The following is an 18,446-nucleotide window of genomic DNA, read 5'->3' on the forward strand; positions in this document are numbered from 1 at the left end:
AAGATGTTGGCAGCTTTGATTCCTTCTGGAGGTTCTGAGAGAGAAAATGTTTCCCTCTTCTTTAGCTTGTACATGTCACTCTAGTCTCTGTCTCTGTATCCAATGTGTCTCTCTTCCCTCTTACAAAGAAAGCTGTCAGGGACACCTGGGTGGTGCAGTGGGTTGAGTGTCCCACTCTTGGTTTCTGCTCAGATCCTGATCTCAGTGCTGAGCGCTAGCTGGCTTGAGACTCTCTCCTCTCCCTTTCCCCTTCCTCTTGACCTGCAAGTGCCTATTCCTGCACTCTTGCTTTATTGCTCTCAAATCTCAAAAAAAAAAAAAAAAAAAAAAAGAGCAGGCATTGGATTTATAACCCACCCTAACCCATTATGACTTCAGTCTTAGCTAATTATATATTCAGTGACCCTATTTCCAAGTAAGATCACAATATAAGATTCTGTGTGGACATGTATTTTTATATTATATTATTCAGTCTAGTGTAATTATAGAGTAGAGTTTATTCCAGGAACTCAAAGGTGGTTCAAGCTGAGAAAACTTGTAATTCATGCCATCAACAAACTAAAAGAAAAAAATAATTATATTAATAAATGCTTTACAAACATATTTGTTTCAGATTTTAAGGGGCGCCTGGGTGGCTCAGTGGGTTAAGCCTCTGCCTTTGGCTCAGGTCATGGTCTCAGGGTCCTGGGGTTGAGCCCCGCATTGGGCTCTCTGCTCAGCAGGGAGCCTGCTTCCCCCTCTCCCTCTACCTGCCTCTTTGCCTACTTGTGATCTCTCTGTGTCTGTCAAATAAATAAATAATCTTTAAAAAGAATAAAAAGTACATTCCTGATTTAGTGGTGGGGGGAGGGGCAGAGGGAGAAGCAGACTCCCGTTAAGCTCAGAGCATGATGCAGGTCTTGATCCCAGAAGTCCAAGATCTTGACCTGACCCAGAGTCAGGTGCTTAACCGATTGAGCCACCCAAGTACCCCAAGTTTTTCAAAAAACTTCCAAACTGTTTTCTGAAGTGTCTGTGCTGTATTACATCTACCAGCAATGTATAAGTGATCTACTTTTTCTGTATCCTTCCCAGCATTTCGTATTTTTATTAATTAATTTATTTAATGTTAGCCATTCTGATAGGTATGTAGTGCATCTCAGTGTGGCTTGAATTTGCATTTCACTCATGGCTAATGATGTTGACCATGTTTTCATGTGCTTATTTACCATTTTTATATCTTTGGTGAACTGTCTCTTCATGTCTTGCCCCTGTTGTAGTCCGACTATTTTTTTTTTTTTTTTTTTTTTGACAGAGAGACACTGCAAGAGAGGGAACACAACCAGGGGGAGTGGGAGAGGGAGAAGCAGGCCTCCCCATGAGCAGGGAGCTGGACGCAGGGCTGGATCCCAGGGCTCTGGGATCATGACCTGAGCCAAAGGCAGACACTTAATGACTGAGCCACCCAGGCACCCCAGACTACTTTTTTAATGTTGAGTTTTGAGCTTTCTTTTTTATATTCCGGATATAAGTCTTTTCCTTCAGTGTTTTCTTCCACTCCGTTACTTGTCTTTCATCTTCTGACTAAAAGTTTTTAATTTTAATGAAATCCAATTTATCAGTTTTACTGTTCATGGATCATACTTTTGGTGCCAAATCTAAGTACTCTGCCTAGGCCTAGATCCTGAAGATTTTCTCCCTCCCCCTCCAGTGTTACATAGTTTTTACATTGACAAAGTGATCCATTCTGATTAATTTTTATATAAAGGGCAAAACTTAGGTTGAGGTTCAGTTTTTTCATCTACAGTTGTCCTGTTGCTCTAGCACCATTTGTTGAAAAGATGATCTTTCCTCCGTTGAATTGTTTTTGCACTTTTGTCAGAAATCATTTGGGCATATTTGTATTGGTCTGTTTCTGGGTTCCATTGCTCTATGTCTGTCCCTCTGCCAAGACTCCATACTTTTGATTACCATAAATCTGTAATAAGCCTTGAAACTGGGTAGACTGATTCCTGCCACTTTTTTTGGTCAAAATTGTTTTAGCTATTATAGTTTCTTTACCTCTCCTTAAAAATTTTAGAATTATCTTGTTTATAAAAACGTCTTGGTAGAATTTTGATAAGAATCACATTAAGCCTCTGTATCAATTTGAAGAAAATTGATATCTTTATTATGTTGAGTCTTCGAATTCATGAGCATGATGTATCTCTCTATTTACTTAGATCTTTGATTTCTTTTATCAGTGTTGTTTTCAGCATACAGGTCCTATGATGTTTGTTGTATTTTTTTCTTTTTTTAAGTGATTACAAATAGCTTTTTTATTTTTTAAAAGATTTTATTTTATTTATTTATTTGAGAGAGAGACAGTGAGAGAGGGAATACAGGCAGGGGGAATGGGAGAGGGCGAAGAAGCCTTCCCGCTGAGTAGGGATCACGATGATGTGGGGCTCATTCCGAGAATCCTGGGATCATGACCCGAGCGGAAGGCAGACACTTAACGACTGAGCCACCCAGGGACCCCTAAAAGATTTATTTTATTTATATTTCCTTAAATCTTTTATTTATTTGAGAGAGAGAGCAAGGGAGAGCACGAGTGGGGGGGAGGGGCAGAAGGAAAAGCAGATTCCCTGCGGAGCAGAGAGACTGATAGGAGGCTCAGCCCCAGCACCCAGGGATCATGACCTGAGCCGAAGGTAGATGCCTAACCAACTGAGCCACCCAGGCACCCCATGATTTATTTATTTATTTTAGAGAAAGTGTGAGCAGGAGCAGGGGAAGGAGGAGAAGGAGAGAGAGAATCCTCAGACAGATTCCTCAATGAGTGCAAGGCCCAATGCAGAGCTTGATCCCAGGACCCTGAGATAGTGATCTGAAGTCAAAACTAAGAGTTGGCTGCTTAATCTGACTGAGCCACCCAGGCATCCCTGTAGGTAGATTGGTATTTTAAATTTTGGTGTCTACTAGTTGCTAATATATAGAAGCAGTTTAATCTTGTATACTTATCTTGTATCATTCAATTTTGCTGGAATCAGTTACTTGCTCTGTAAGTTTTTTTGTTAGATTCCTTAGAGTTATCTACAAAGATAGTCATGCCATCTGTGAATGGGGACAATTTTATTTCTTCCTTTTTGATCTTTATGCCTTTTGTTTCCTTTTCTTGCATTTTTTGCACTGGCTAGGATTTCACACACTGTGTTTGAATAAATGATAAGAGGGAACATTCTTGCTTTCTTTCCAATCATAAAAGGATTGTCTTTCACAATTAAGTATAATATTAACTTGAGGCCTTTTTTTCTTTCTCTCTTTTTGTTGTTGTTGTTGTTGTTCTGGGGTTTTTGGAGGGGTGGATTCTTTTTTCAAGTCGAAGACATTTCCCTCTATTTTTATTTTTCTGATCTTTTTTTTAAGTTAGGAATGAGTGTTGGTTTTTATCAAATGCTTTCTTGCTTAAGTTGATATGATTATGTCATTTTTCTTCTTTAACTTATTAATATGGTAGATTATGTTGATTATTAAATATTGAGCCAGTTGGCTTTATTTGGTCATGTTATATAATTCTTTTGCATATTGCTGAATTTTATTTGCTAATATTAAGAATTTTTATCTGTTTTCATGAGGAATATTGATCTCTAGTTTTTTTTGTCAGTTTGCTTTGTTTTTGTACTGATTTTGTCTGTTTTGGTACCAGGGTAATTCTGGCCTCGAAAAAATTGGTGTCTCCTTTCTCAGCCAGTTTCTGGAGGAGATTGTGTAGAACTGATAATAATTTTTTTAATGTTTGGTAGAATTCTCCTTCTGGACCTGGAGATATCTTTTTTGAGAGTTTTAAAATTATGGATCCAGCAGCACCTGGGTGGCTCTGTTGTTAAGCGTCTGCCTTAGGCTCAGGTCATGATCCCAGTGTTCTGGGATCAAGCCCCACATCGGGCTCCCTTCTTGGTGGGAAGCCTGCTTCTCCCTCTCTCACTCCCCCTGTTTGTGTTCCCTCTCTTGCTGTCTCTGTCAAGAAAATAAAATCTTTTTAAAAAATTATGGATTCAATTTCCTGATATTTATGGGGCCATTTACATCATCTGATTTGTATTGGGTCTGTGTTTTTTCAAAGAATTGGTCCATTTTGTCTAAGTTGTTAAATTTGTGTTTGTAAGTCACTCCTAGTATTACTACTTCTCTCTCATTTCTTTGAGGTCTGTAGTGATATCTGTCTTTTTGTTTTTTGTTTTATTTTTTCTCTTTTCATTTCTAATATTGGTAGTTTTTTGTGGGTGTATGTTTTTGTTTATGTTTTTCCCTGTCTTGCCGTTTTGGGGATCTATTTAAAGAACCAGCTTTTGATTTTATTTTTTTAAAGTATTTTTCTGGGGGTGCCTGGGTGGCTCAGTGGGTTAAAGCCTCTGCCTTCGGCTCAGGTCATGATCCCAAGGTCCTGGGATCGAGCCCTGCATCAGGTTCTCTGCTCTGCAGGGAGCCTGCTTCCTCCTCTCCCTCTGCCTGCTTCTCTGCCTACTTGTGATCTCTGTCAAATAAATAAATAAAATCTTAAAAAAATAATAAAAAAGTATTTTTCTGTTTTCAAATTCATTGATTTATGTTGTCTATTCCTTCATTTTGCTTGCTTTGGGTTTATTTTGTTCTTTTTCTAGGTGCTTGAAGCAGAAGCATAGATGATTGACTTGACTTTTCCTTTTTTCCAGTGTTAGCATTTTAGTGCTATAAAATTTTCTGAGTACAGCTTTTGCTGCATTTCACAAATTTTAACTATCTTGCATTTTAATTTGCATTTTAGTTCTGTGTTTTCTTAATTTCATTTGAGATTTCTTTTTTGACCTATTGATTACTTAGAAATGTGTCGTTTAGTGTCCAAGTGTTGGTGATTTTTCTGTTACCTGTTACTGAGTTCTAGTTTTATTCCCTTTTAGTTGGAGAATATAAGCTTTGATTCCATTCTTGTAAATTTGTTTAGGCTTAATGGTCCAGGATATATCTATCTTGGTTTATATTTTGGGGGCACCGGAAAAGAATGTATACCTGCTATTATGGGGTAGAGTCAGTAAATCTTAATTAGATCCTGTTGGTTGAGGGTGTCATTGAGATCTTTTATGTCTTTGCCGATTTTCTAATTGTTCTGTTAGTTAAATGAGGGGTGTTGAAGTCTCCAGCTACAATTATTTTCTTGTTTCTATCTTATCAGTTTTTGTTTAACAGATTTTGCAGCTCTCTTGTTTAGTGCATAGCTGCCAAGTGTCTTCTTGGTGGCTTGCATATTATATAATGTGCTTTGTTTCTGGTCATTTTAATTGCTTTGGAGTTTATATGATTATTATTAATACAGCTACTCTTGCTTTTGTTTGATCAGTGTTTATATGACATTTGTCTTTTCATCCTTTTACTTTCAACCTGTCTGCTGTTATATATGAAGCAACTTGTAGAACTAGGTCATATTTTTTTGTTTGTTCTGCTAATCTCTTTTTACTAATTGGTATATTTAGACCATTTACATTTAATAAATTTTTTATGTTAGGGCTTAAGTCTGCTGTTTTCTTTTTCATTTGTTTGCTTTGGTTTCTGCTTCTCTATATTTTTCTCTCTCTTCCTGTAGGTTATTTGAACTTTTTTTTTTTTTAAGATTTTTATTTATTTATTTATTTGACAGAGAGAGAGATCACAAGTAGGCAGAGAGGCAGGCGCAGAGAGAGGGGTAAGCAGGCTCCCTGATAAGCAGAGAACCAAATGCGGGGCTCAGTCCCAGGACCCTGAGATCATGACCTGAGCTCAAGGCAGAGGCTCAACCCACTGAGCCACCCAGGTGCCCCTTGAACATTTTTTAGAATTCCATTTTGAGCAGTGCTTGGCTGGCTCAGCTGGCAGAGTGTGTGACTCTTCATCTTGGGGTTGTGGGTTTGAGCCCCACATTGGGTGTAGGGATTACCGAAGTATTTATATAAACCTTAAAAAAATAAAATAAATAAAAGTAAAATCTTAAAAAGAATTGCATTTTTATTTCTCTGTAATGTTTGCTGGTGTACCTCCTTGTATAGCTTTCCTGGTAATTGCTGGAGTGGGCATTGCATTATATATCATAATATCACAGTCTGTGGGTGGTATCATTTTACCACTTTAAGTGTTAACATGTTACCTCCCTTTATAATCCCCATTCATAATTTAATTGTCATAAATATCTCCTCTGTATACTTTCAGAAACATGTCAGACAGTGTTGTATTTTTTGCTTCTGCCAGCAAATGTAATTTAGAAAATCGAAAAGAAGAAGGAAAATCTATGGATTTTACCCATATTTTTGCATACTTTGTTCTTTTTTATTTCTTGATATGTATTGATGTGTTCCAAAATTCCTTGTTTTATAATTTCTTCCCTGTTTAGAGAATTTTGTTTAGCCATTTTTTAAGGATAGGTTTGCTGGTTGCAAGTTCTCCATAGTTTTACATCATCAGAGAGTGTGTTGATTTCCCCTTCACTCCGAAGTGATCTTTTCACTGGTTGCAGGATTCTGGGTTGACAGTTCTTTTTTCCCCAGAACTTAAAAGCTGTTGTGCCACATTCTTTTTGCCTCCATGGTTTCAGATAAAACATCTGCTGCTTGAATTATTTTTCTTTTGTAGGTAAGGTGTCATTTTTCTCTAGCTACTTCCAAAACTTATCTTTAGTTTTTTAGATGTTTGTGATCTGTGTTGGAATGCAATTCTTTAGGTTATCCTTTTGGGGTTTACTCAAATTCTTGAATCTGTATGTTACATCTCTTGCCAAATTTGAGAAATTTTCAGACATTATTTTTCAGCTTTGCCCTCTTTCTCTTCTTTCCTAGTATTCTAATGTGTAATTTCTGGTGTTCTGTCTTCCATTTCACTGATTCTTCTCTTCGTTCTCTCCATTCTGCTATTGAATCAATCTACTTAACTTTTTATTTCAGTTATTTTTCAGTTCTAAAATTTCTATTTGATTCTTTATACCCTATTTCTTTGTTGAGACTGTTTCTTGGCTGAGGCTTTCAACTGTATTAATAATTATTGAAGCATTTTTGTCATGACTTCTTTCAAAGTCTTTGTCAGATAATTCTAACATCTATGTCATATCATTGTTATTTTCATTCAATTTGAGATCTTCTTGGTTCTTGGTATGATGAGGGATTTTCTTTCTTAAAATTAAAGTTTGAATATTTTTGTATTTGAGTATTTTTGTACTGTGTGATATTGGATCTTTCTTTTTTTTAATGATTTTATTTATTTGTGAGAGAGTGGGAGTGAGAGCAGGTACGTACACAGGCAGGTGAGGCTGCAGACAAGAAGGAGAGGCAGGCTCCCCGCTGAGCAAGGACCCTAGGATCATGAGCTGAGCTGAGGGCAGATGCTTAACTGTCTGAGCCATCCAAGCATCCCAGATGCCTGGATCTTATTTAAACCTGTTTTAGCTGGCTTTCACTGATGCCACTTTGGGAGAGGAAAGGAGAGTATTGCTTTGTTGTTGCTAGGTGGAGTTAGAATTCCATTTATTTTGGGTTCTTTTCTGTATTTGTATATTTTTATATTTATATAAAAAATTTATATTTTTATATATTTATATTTATATAATATTTATATAAATATTATATAATTATATAAATTATATAATTATATAATTATATATTATATTTTATTATATTATATAATTATATAATTATATAATATATAATAATATAATAAAAATAATAAAATATAAATAAATAATAAATATATATAACATATAATATATATCATATATAATATATAAATATATATAAATATATAAATAAATAAAAATAATAAAAATATGTTATATAATTATATATAATAAATAATATATAATAAATAATAAATAATTGTATATAATATATAATTAAATAATTATATAAATAATTATTTATATAAATAATATATTTATGTAATATTTATATAATATATAATATCATCATATTTATATATAAATAATAATATTTATGTAATATATAAAATATATATATATTTATATTATATATTTATATTTCTAAATAAAATACATAAACTCAGATAACTTGCGTGAGTAAAATGTATAAAACTGATTGTGTGCGTGTGTTTTAGATCAGCATTATGTCACTGTCATAAGCTTTTAAAAGTGAAGGCTGCAGGGGTGCCTGGGTGGCTCAGTGGGTTAAGCCTCTCTGCCTTCAGCTCAGGTCATGATCTCAGGGTCCTAGGATCGAGTCCTGCATCGGGCTCTCTGCTCGGTGGGGGGGCCTGCTTCCTCCTCTCTCTCTCTGCCTGTCTTTCTGCCTACTTGGGATCTTTCTCTGTCAAATAAATAAATAAAATCTTAAAAAAAAAAAAAAAGTGAAGGCTACATATAGAATATAGTACTCTCTCTTCCAAACTCTGTGAAGCAGGGGAAACTGAAGTACAGGGAATGTATGCTTTCACCAGTGTAAGAATGCAAGAAGAGCAATCTGGATATGAGCATTTGGGTTTTCTAGCAAGCTGCTGGGATTTCGTCTATACCTTGAGCCTTTCTTCTAGCAAACTTGGTGATGATGATGATTATAAGAAAGGACTGTCTTTCTTAAATGTATATTTCTATTTTTCTCTGATAGAAATGACATCAGATGTACCATCCCTGGGTCCAGCCATTGCCTCAGGAAACCCTGGGCCTGGGATTCAAGGTGGAGGAGCCATTGTCCACAGGGCTATTAAGCGGCGACCAGGGTGAGTTTGGGTATTGTATCACGAATGGCTTTCCTGCAAGCCAGCCTGATTTAGTTAGTGGCTGAATCCTCTTTGCTATGCCCAGGCCTCTCATTTCAACTGGTTACTAACTACAGTGCTGTCAGATACCACTCTTTAGTCCCTGGATTTTTTTCCTTATACAGAATTACTGTTTTTATCTAAGTTTCTTATATGCAGGGTTTTTTTTCTTTTAATTGTTTTAAATTTTATTTTATTTTATTTTATTTTTTTTTTTTTTTTTAAGATTTTATTTATTTGCCAGAGAGCGAGAGAGAGAGAGTACACACAAGCAGGCAGAGAGGCAGGCAGAGGCAGCGAGAGAAGCAGGCTCCCTGCCGAGCAAGGAACCCGATGCGGGACTCGATCCCAGGACCCCGGGTTCATGACCCGAGCCGAAGGCAGCGGCTTAACCAACTGAGCCACCCAGGCGTCCCTTAAATTTTATTTTTTATTAAGATTTTTACTTTAATTACTATATAATTAACATGCAGTGTTATATTAGTTTCAGGTGTATAATACAGTGACTCAGCAATTCTATACATCATTACTACTCAGGTGCTCATTATGACAAATGTACTCTTAATCCCCTTTACCTATTTAACCCATTCCCCTCCCCCCACCTTCCCTCTGATGTGCTTTATTTTAAATGAGTACCCTCAGTTAAAGGTTTTTTTTTCTCTCAACAAGAGCATTTCTTATTTGAAGCATACTTCAGGATACATGGTTCTAAAAGGTGTATGTAAAACATTCCATCCAAGAAAAATAGAATACACGTTTTCTTCAAGTACACCCAGAACAAACCCCTGGTTAAATCACATAAAAAGTAGCGTAACAAATACTACAAATTTAAGAAGACCAAAATCATACCAAGTGTATTTTCCAACCACAGTGGTATAAAACTAAAGATCAACAATAAAGGTGGAAAATGTGCAATGTAAATATGAAATATTTAATATGTAGAGTGCCTGGGTGGCTCAGTCACTAAGCATATGCCTTTAGCTCGGGTCGTGATCCCGGCATTGGGCTTCCTACTTGACGGGAAGCCTGCTTCTCCCTCTCATACTTCCCCTGCTTGTGTTCCCTCTCTGGCTGTCTCTCTGTCAAATAAATAAATAAGATCCTAAAAAAAATTTAATATGTGAAAATTAAATAAGACATTACTGCATAAGCAGTGGGCCAAATAAGAAATCAAACAGCAAGTCAAAATATGACTCAGAACAAAACAATATTCTAAAACCTGTGGGATACAGTGAAAACAATGATAGAATGAAATTTATGCTATAAATGCCTGTATAAAAGAACTCAAATAAACAAGGTAACATTATAGCATAAGGATCTAGAAAATGAATAAACAGCTGACATTTAGTAGAGGAGGGAAATAACAAAGAAAAGTCAGAAATAAATAAGAGACCAGAATAAACAATAACATAATATTGAAAGTAGTGACGAGGGGCGCCTCGGTGGCTCAGTGGGTTAAGCCTCTGCCTTCAGCTCAAGTCATGTTCTCAGTGTCCTGGGATCGAGCCCTGCTTTGGGCTCCCTGCTCAGCAGAGAGTGTGCTTCCCGCTCTCTCTCTGCCTGCCTCTCTGCCTGCTTGTGATCTCTCTTTCTCTGTGTCAAATAAGTAAATAAAGTATTAAAAAAAAAGAAAGTAGTGACCAGTTTTAAAAAAAATAAAATAAAATTAGCAGTGCTTTAAATGCATTAAGAAAAAAAGGAGACTCAAAAACCAAAATGAGAACCAAAATGGAAGGGAAACAATACAATAGATAACCACAGAAATACATAGTGTGATAACAGATTACTATAAATAATTATTTATTGACAAACCCGATAAAAAAGTAACTTCTTAAAAATGCCCAAGTTACCAAGATTCAATCATGAATCTTGAATCTAAGAAGTAGAAAATATTCTTAAACCAATACATGAATGAAAGTTGAATTAGGTATCAAAAATTTCACAGCACAACCAACCAGGCACATGGATTCATTGGCGAACCCCACAAAAATTTAAAAAATAATAATCACAATCTTTTATCAAAATCTTACAAATAATGGAATAGAGAGATCACATTCACAGTCATTCCATGAGGCTAGTACTACCCTGATACCAAAGCAGGACTAAAAGAATGCAAGAACCTAGAAGCCTACTTTGTCTCTGTATTGCTCCTCCGACTTCCTTTGACATCTTTTTGTGTGATGTTTCTCCACCCTCTCACTTTCAATCTGCAGGTGTCTTTAGTTCTAAAATGAGTCTCTTGTAGGCAGCATATAGTTGGGTCTTGTTTGTTTGGTTTTTTTAAGATTATTTATTTATTTATTTGTCAGGGAGAGTGAGCACAGGCAGAGTGGCAGGCAGAGGCAGAGGGAGAAGCAGGCTCCCTGCTGAGCAAGGAGCCCCATGTGGAACTCGATCCCAGGACGCTGGGATCATGACCAGAGCTGAAGGCAGCGGCTTAACTAACTGAGCCACCCAGGCATCCCTGGGTCTTATTTTTTTAATCCATTCTGACACCCGGTAACTTCTGATTGGAATGTTAAGTTGATTTTCATTTGAAGTAATCATTGATAAATATGTATTTATAACTATTTTATTACTAGTTCTTTTGTTGTTTCTGGAGATTTTCCCTGATCCTTTCTTGTCTTTGTCACCTTTGGTCTCTCCTTTGCACTCAAAGACTCCAGTTTGATATTTCTTGCAGGCCTGGTTTAGTGGTCACGACCTCCTTTAATTTTTGTTTGGGAAACTCTTTATCACTTCTCTTCTGAATGATAGCCTTGCTGGATAGAGAGTATTCTTGCCTGTAGATTTTTCCCATTCAACACTTTGAATATATCATGCCTCTCTTTTGGCTTGTCAAGTTTCTGTTGAGAAATCCTCAGTAGCCTTACAGGTTTTCCCTTATAAGTTAAGGACTTCTTTTGTCTTGCTGCTTTTAAGATTTTTTTATTAGTATAGTTTGTGTATTACTCTTTTTTAAAGAGATTTGTTTATTTATAAAGATTTATTTATTTGGGAGAGAGGGAGAGTGTGTGCGCATGGGGGGCAGAGCAGAGGGAGAGAATCTTCTCTGATGAGCTGTGAGCCTAATTCAGGGCTCCATCCAATGACCCATGGCTTGAGCTGAAACCAAGAGTCGGACGCCCAAGTGACTGAGCCACTGAGATGCCGCACGTAAATAAATAAATCTTTAAAAAAAAAAAAGGCCTGGGAGAATGGGTAGTATTTTGTCCACTTTTTTTGTTGTTGTTAAAATTTCTCGTTTTGTTTTCTTTTTCTTTTCTTTCTTTTTTTTTTTTTTTTAAGATTTTACTTATTTGACAGAGATCACAAGTAGGTAGAGAGGCAGGCAGAGAGAGAGGAGGAAGCAGGCTCCCCGCTGAGCAGAGAGCCCGATGTGGGGCTCAATCCCAGGACCCTGGGATTATGACCTGAGCTGAAGGCAGAGGCTTTCACCCACTGAGCCACCCAGGCGCCCCTTTTGTTTTCTTTTTAAAAAATTACATAGCTAAGGGGTACCTGCATGGCTCAGTTGGTTGAGTGTCCAGCTTGATATCATCTTGAGTCGTGATCTCATGGTCATGAGATGGGGCTCTGCAATGGGCCTGAGCCTGCTTGAGAGTCTCTGTTTCTCTCTCTCTCCTCCCCCGACTCACACATTCATGCTAGCTTTCTCTCTCTCTCTCAAAAAGAAAAATTGTGTAGCTAATATAGCTAGTCTTTAATCTCACCAGCTAATAATAATGCAGGAGCGATCCTTGGGTTTATTTGGTAACATGAGTAACATACTAAGACTTGCTATGTGTCCAAGAGTTTTATACATTTTAATTCATTGTTTGATATGAATCTGGGGAGATTGGTTTTAGAGTTCACTCTCTTAAACAACAATGTTATGGTTATGTATAATAGCAAACAATTAGAAGCACTATAAATATCAAAATTAGAAGATTGGTTGAGTAAATTATAGTTATTTGAAATGGAATTCTATACAGCTATTGGAAGTGACAAGTATATATCAGTACAGAAAAATGTTCTCAATATGTTGGGAGGTTACAGTTTTTGTAACATACTACTCTGTCAGAAATATGTGTAATGTGTGCGTAGCAAAACTGAAAGGATACTTAACCAAATTTCTGGATGATGAGATTATGGAAACTTTTGTTTTTATTTTCAGATTTTCTAAAATAAATAGGTATTATTGGTAATTAGGAAATATATTTAAAGTAGTAATATGTATTCTTTTATTTATTTTTAATTTAATTTATTTTTTAATTTCAATCAGTTAATTGACATGTAATGTATTACTGGTTTCAGAGGTAGAGGTCAGTCATTCATCAGTCTAATATAATGCCCAGTGTTCATTACATCGCATATCCTCCTTAGTGTCCATCACCCAGTTACCCCATTCTCCCACCCCTCAACCCTCCAGCAACCCTCAGTTTGTTTCCTATGATTAAGAGTCTCTTTTGGCTTGTCTCCCTCTCTGATTTCATCTTGTTTTATTTTTTCCTCCCTTCCCCAATGATCCTCTGTTTTGTTTCTTAAATTCCATATATCAGTGAGATCATATGATAATTGTCTTTCTCTGATTGACTCATTTCACTTAGCATAATACCGTCTAGTTCCATCCACATCATTGCAAATGCTTGCTTTTTTCTTTTTTGGTGGCTGCATAATATTCTAATGTACGTATATACCACATATTTATTCATTCATCTGTCAACGGACATCTGGGTTCTTTCCATAGTTTGGCTATTGTGGACATTGCTGCTATAAACATTGGGGTGCAGGTGCCCCTTTGGATCACTACATTAGTATCTTTGTACCCAGTAATGCAATTGCTGGGTCATAGGGTAGCTCTGTTTTTACCTTTTTGAGGAACCTCCATACTGTTTTCCAGAGTGGCTGCACCAGCTTGCATTCCCACCAACAGTTTAAGAGGATTCCCCTTTCTCCACATCCTCGCCAACATCTGTCATCTCCTGACTCATTGATTGTAGCCATTCTGACTAGTGTGAGGTGGTTATCTCATTGTAGTTTTGATTTGTATTATCCTGATGCTGGGCGATGTTGAGCATTTTTTCAAGTGTCTATTGGCCATTTGTATGTCTTTGAAGAAATATCTGTTTATGTCTTCTGCCCATTTCTTGATTGAATTATTTGTTCTTTGGGTGTTAAGTTTGATAAGTTCTTTATAGATTTTGAATACTATTCCTTTATCTGATATGTCATTTGCAGATATTTTCTCCCATTCTGTCGTCTGTCTTTTGGCTTTGTCCACTGTTTCCTTTGCTGTGCAAAAGCTTTTTATTTTGATGAAATCCTAATAGTTCATTTTTGCATTTGTTTCCCTTGCCTTTGGAGATGGGTCAAGCAAGAATTTGCTATGGCCAAGGTCACAGAGGTTGTTGCCTGTGTTCTTCTCTGGGATTTTGATGGATTCCTGTCTCACGTTTAGGTCTTTCATCTGTTTTGAGTTCATTTTTGTGTATGGTATGTGGAATGGTCCAGTTTCATTCTTCTGCGTGTGGCTGTCCAATTTTCCCACCAGCACCATTTGTTGAAGAGACTGTCTTTTTTCCATTGGATATTCTTTCCTGTTTTGTCAGAGATCAGTTGACCATAGAATTGAGGGTCCATTTCTGGGCTCTCTTATTCTCTTCCATTGATCGATGTGTCTGTTTCTGCATCAGTACCATACTGTCTTGATGATTACAGTTTTGTGATAGAGCTTGAGGTCCAGAATTGTGATGCCACAGTTTGGTTTCCTTTTTTTTTTTTTTTTAAGATTTTATTTATTTATTTGACAAGACAGAGATCACAAGTAGGCAGAGAGAGAGGAGAAAGCAGGATCTCCACGGAGCAGAGAGCCCGATGCGGGGCTTGATCCCAGAACCCTGGGATCATGACCTGAGCCGAAGGCAGAGGCTTTAACCCACTGAGCCACCCCGGCGCCCCAACACAAGTTTGGTTTTCTTTTTTTGTTTGTTTGGTTTTTTTTTTTTTTTCAACATTCCTTTGGCTATTTGGGGTCTTTTCTGGTTCCATACAAATTTTAGGATTATTTTTTCCAGGTTTGTGAAAAAAGTTAATGGTGTTTTGATAGGGATTGCATGGAATGTATAGATTGCTCTAGGTAGCATAGACATTTTAACAATATTTTATCTTCCAGTCCCTGAGAATGGAACATTTTTCCATTTCTTTGTGTCTTTCTCAGTTTCTTTTATGAGTGTTCTATAGTTTTCTGAGTACAGATCCCTTGCCTCTTTGGTTAGTTTTATTCCCAGGTATTTTATAGTTTGGGTGCAACTGTAAGTGGGATTGTCGCCTTAAAAGAACACACATTCTTTTATTTTTTATTTTACTTATTTCTAAAAAAGATTTTATTTATTTATTATTTATTTGACAGGCAGAGATCACAATTAGGCAGAGAGGCAGGCAGAGAGAGAGAGAGGAGGAGGCACGCTCCCTGCTGAGCAAAGAGCCCAATGTGGATCCCAATGCGGGGCTCCATCCCAGGACGCTGGGATCATGACCTGAGCCGAAGGCAGGAGCTTTAACCCACTGAGCCACCCAGGCGCCCCAAGAATAAACATTCTTTTAAATAAAGATTGGAAAATAGAAAGAAAAAAGAGTGATCATCCTACTACCCCGTCATCTCCTTTAAGTTTTTTAGTATAATTTCTTTGTTCTTTATATGTAGATCTTCTTAGTAGTTGTAATCTGTAATTATATAGTTTTATATAGCCTGGTCTTTCCATCTAACCATCTGTAACCTTTTTTTCATATTGTTAAATATTTTATAAAAACTTGATTTTTAAGTTACATAAAGGGATGTACTCGGTTCCTATTTTGGGACATTTAAGTTGTTTTGAAGACTTTGCTATTATATGTAATACTTAGTGAACATCTTTGTACATAAATTTTTTTTCTCTTTTTAGTTCGTTTCTTTAGGAGTGTTCTGTAGTTCCTCGAGTACAGATCTTTAACCTCTTTGGTTAGGTTTATTCCGAGGTATCTTATGGTCTTTGGTGCTATAGTAAATGGAATCGATTCTCTAATTTACCTTTATGTATTTTCATTGTTAGTGTATAAGAAAGCCACTGATTTCTGGACATTGACTTTGTATCCTGCTACATTACTGAATTGCTGTATGAGTTCTAGTAGTTTGGGGGTGGAGTCTTTCGGGTTTTCCATATAAAGAATCATGTCATCTGCGAAGAGAGAGAGTTTGACTTCTTCCTTGCCAGTTTGGATACCTTTTATTTCTCTTTGTTGTCTGATTGCTGTTGCTAAGACTTCTAATACTATGTTGAACAAGAGTGGTGAGAGTGGGCATCCTTGTCGTGTTCCTGATCTCAGTGGGAAGGCTGCAAGCTTTTTCCCATTGAGGATGATATTTGCTGTGGGTTTTTCATAGATTTGATGAAGTTCAGGAATGTTCCCTCTCTCCCTATACTTTGAAGCGTTTTAATCAGGAATGGATGCTGGATTTTGTCAAAAGCTTTTTCTGCATCAATTGAGAGGATCATGTGGTTCTTCTCTCTTCTCTTCTTGATTTGTTCTATCACATTGATTGATTTGCGAATGTTGAACCATCCTTGTAACCCAGGGATGAATCCCACCTGGTCATGGTGGATAATATTTTTAATGTGCTGTTGGATCCTGTTTGCTAGGATCTTGTTGAGAATCTTGGCATCCATATTCATCAGTGATATCGGTCTGAAATTTTCCTTTTTGGTAGGGTCTTTGCCTGGTTTGGGGATCAGGGTAATGCTGGCTTCATAAAAAGAGTCTGGAAGTTTTCCTTCTGCTTCAATTTTTTGAAACAGCTTCAGGAGAATAGGTATTATTTCTTCTTTGAAAGTTTGATAGAATTCCCCAGGGAATCCGTCAGGTCCTGGGCTCTTGTTTTTTGGGAGGTTTTTGATCACTGCTTCAATCTCGTTACTAGATATCGGTCTATTCAGGTTGTCAATTTCTTCCTGGTTCAATTTTGGGAGTTTATAGTTTTCCAGGAATGCATCCATTTCACCTAGGTTGCTTAGCTTATTGGCATATAACTGTTGATAATAGGGTAGATTCTTAGAAATGGAGTTATTGGGTGGATTTTGACTAGTAATTAGGGGGCTATAGGGAGGAAGAGGAATGAACATTTTCAGGATTGATGCTGTGTACTTCATATGTAATCCATCTAGAGACTCATAATGTTAGGTTATAAGGCTAGTAGAGATGCCAAGAGTGATCACCGGGATGAGGTGGTAATATTTTGGTTCAGTAGAGTACAGAGATTAATAGGAGATTGCCTACCTTGTTACCTGTAATCCCCTGAAATGAAAGTCATTGCTGCTTTCACTAAATGTCTTATAGCATATTACTTATGCTCCTCACATGGTGCTTTCTTATTCTCATTTGTTTTGTATTTGTATTTGTCTGGGTAGAGAGTCCCTTGAGGGTAAGTCTGTTGTTTTCCTCTCATCTAGCAAGTCTTTAATGTAGCATATGCTGCATGTTTATTAGATGTGTGATGTAAGGAATCATTGATTAGTAACCTTATGAGATCTTAAATTGGTCTCTTTTGTAACATCACTCTTTTGGAATATGTTTCAGAAGTCTAGTAACATAGCTTAGACTATAGAATTGAAAAATGGACCTAACTTAATAATTTTTTTATTTTCATTTTTGAGTGGATTCCTGTTTCTTTGGTAGAGGTTGTACTCTGATATAAAACTTTGGCAAAGGTGGACTGCCAACTTAGGAAAATGTTAGGTAGCACAGACTCTTTTGATTGCTCAGTTTGGTAAAAGGGGGAAGTCACATATCTTCATTTGACTTCTGTCCACTTCCTGTTTTCCTTCTTCCATTTGGGTGGGTGTTCAGATAACTTGTGGGTTGAGAATTTTTAATGTCTTAGTGTTCTGTGTCAGTGAGCTTATAATATTTATTGTTGGCTTTACCCAGGTTGGATTTTGATGATGATGGAGAAGGGAACAGTAAATTTTTGAGGTAAGATTTTAAATTTTTTTCTCTAGATTTCTGATATTAAAAATTAGTTCATGATCTTTATATTTCTGACTTGTAATATTTTTGTCCTTAGGCCTAAGGTGAGTGCTTTATCCTAAAACTAAAGTTTCCTATTATATTATACCTCCTAAAGTTTTCAAACATTTTTTTAATGGTTCTAGTGAAGAGAGGGCAGAGAATTTCCAAGACCCTCTGTTACAGTTAGTTGCTGTGTGGTTTAAAAACAACAATTTATTATTTCTCACAATGCTGTGGATTGACTGGATGGTTATTCTCTCTTCTTTGTGGTCTTTTATCCTTAAGGAGGTCAGACTGAGTTTTTTTATTATTACTATTATTATTTTTATAGATTTTATTTATTTATTTATTTGACAGAGATCACAAGTAGGCAGAGAGGCAGGCAGAGAGAAAGGAAGGGAAGCAGACTTCCCACCGAGCAGAGAGCTCGATGCGGGACTCGATCCCAGAACCCCGGGATCATGACCCGAGCTGAAGGCAGAGGCCTTAACCCACTGAGCCACCCAGGCGCCCCAGACTGAGTTTCTTTCTTTTTTTTTTTTTAAGATTTTTTAAAATTTATTTATTTGACAGACAGAGATCACAAGTAGGCAGAGAGTCAGGCAGAGAGAGAGGGAGGCAGGCTCCCTGCTGAGCAGAGAGCCCGATGTGGGGCTCCATGACCTGAGCCGAAGGCAGAGGCTTTAACCCACTGAGCC

The 18,446-nt window shown here is 36.8% G+C and overlaps 1 protein-coding gene across 2 annotated transcripts in view; it reads left to right on the top strand.

The window, feature by feature from the left end:
• Positions 1 to 18,446, top strand: part of ARNT (aryl hydrocarbon receptor nuclear translocator) — a 77,729-nt gene that overhangs the window by 16,776 nt on the left and 42,507 nt on the right. For both annotated transcript variants that reach the window (XM_080800350.1, XM_080800351.1), the window contains exons 2-3: positions 8,574 to 8,685; positions 17,668 to 17,712. In XM_080800350.1, coding sequence (XP_080656476.1) covers positions 8,574 to 8,685; positions 17,668 to 17,712 — 157 coding nt within the window. The remainder of the gene's footprint in view (positions 1 to 8,573; positions 8,686 to 17,667; positions 17,713 to 18,446) is intronic.

Source organism: Martes martes (assembly GCF_963455335.1).
Source record: "Martes martes genome assembly, chromosome: 4".
NCBI classification, from domain to species: domain Eukaryota; kingdom Metazoa; phylum Chordata; class Mammalia; order Carnivora; family Mustelidae; genus Martes; species Martes martes.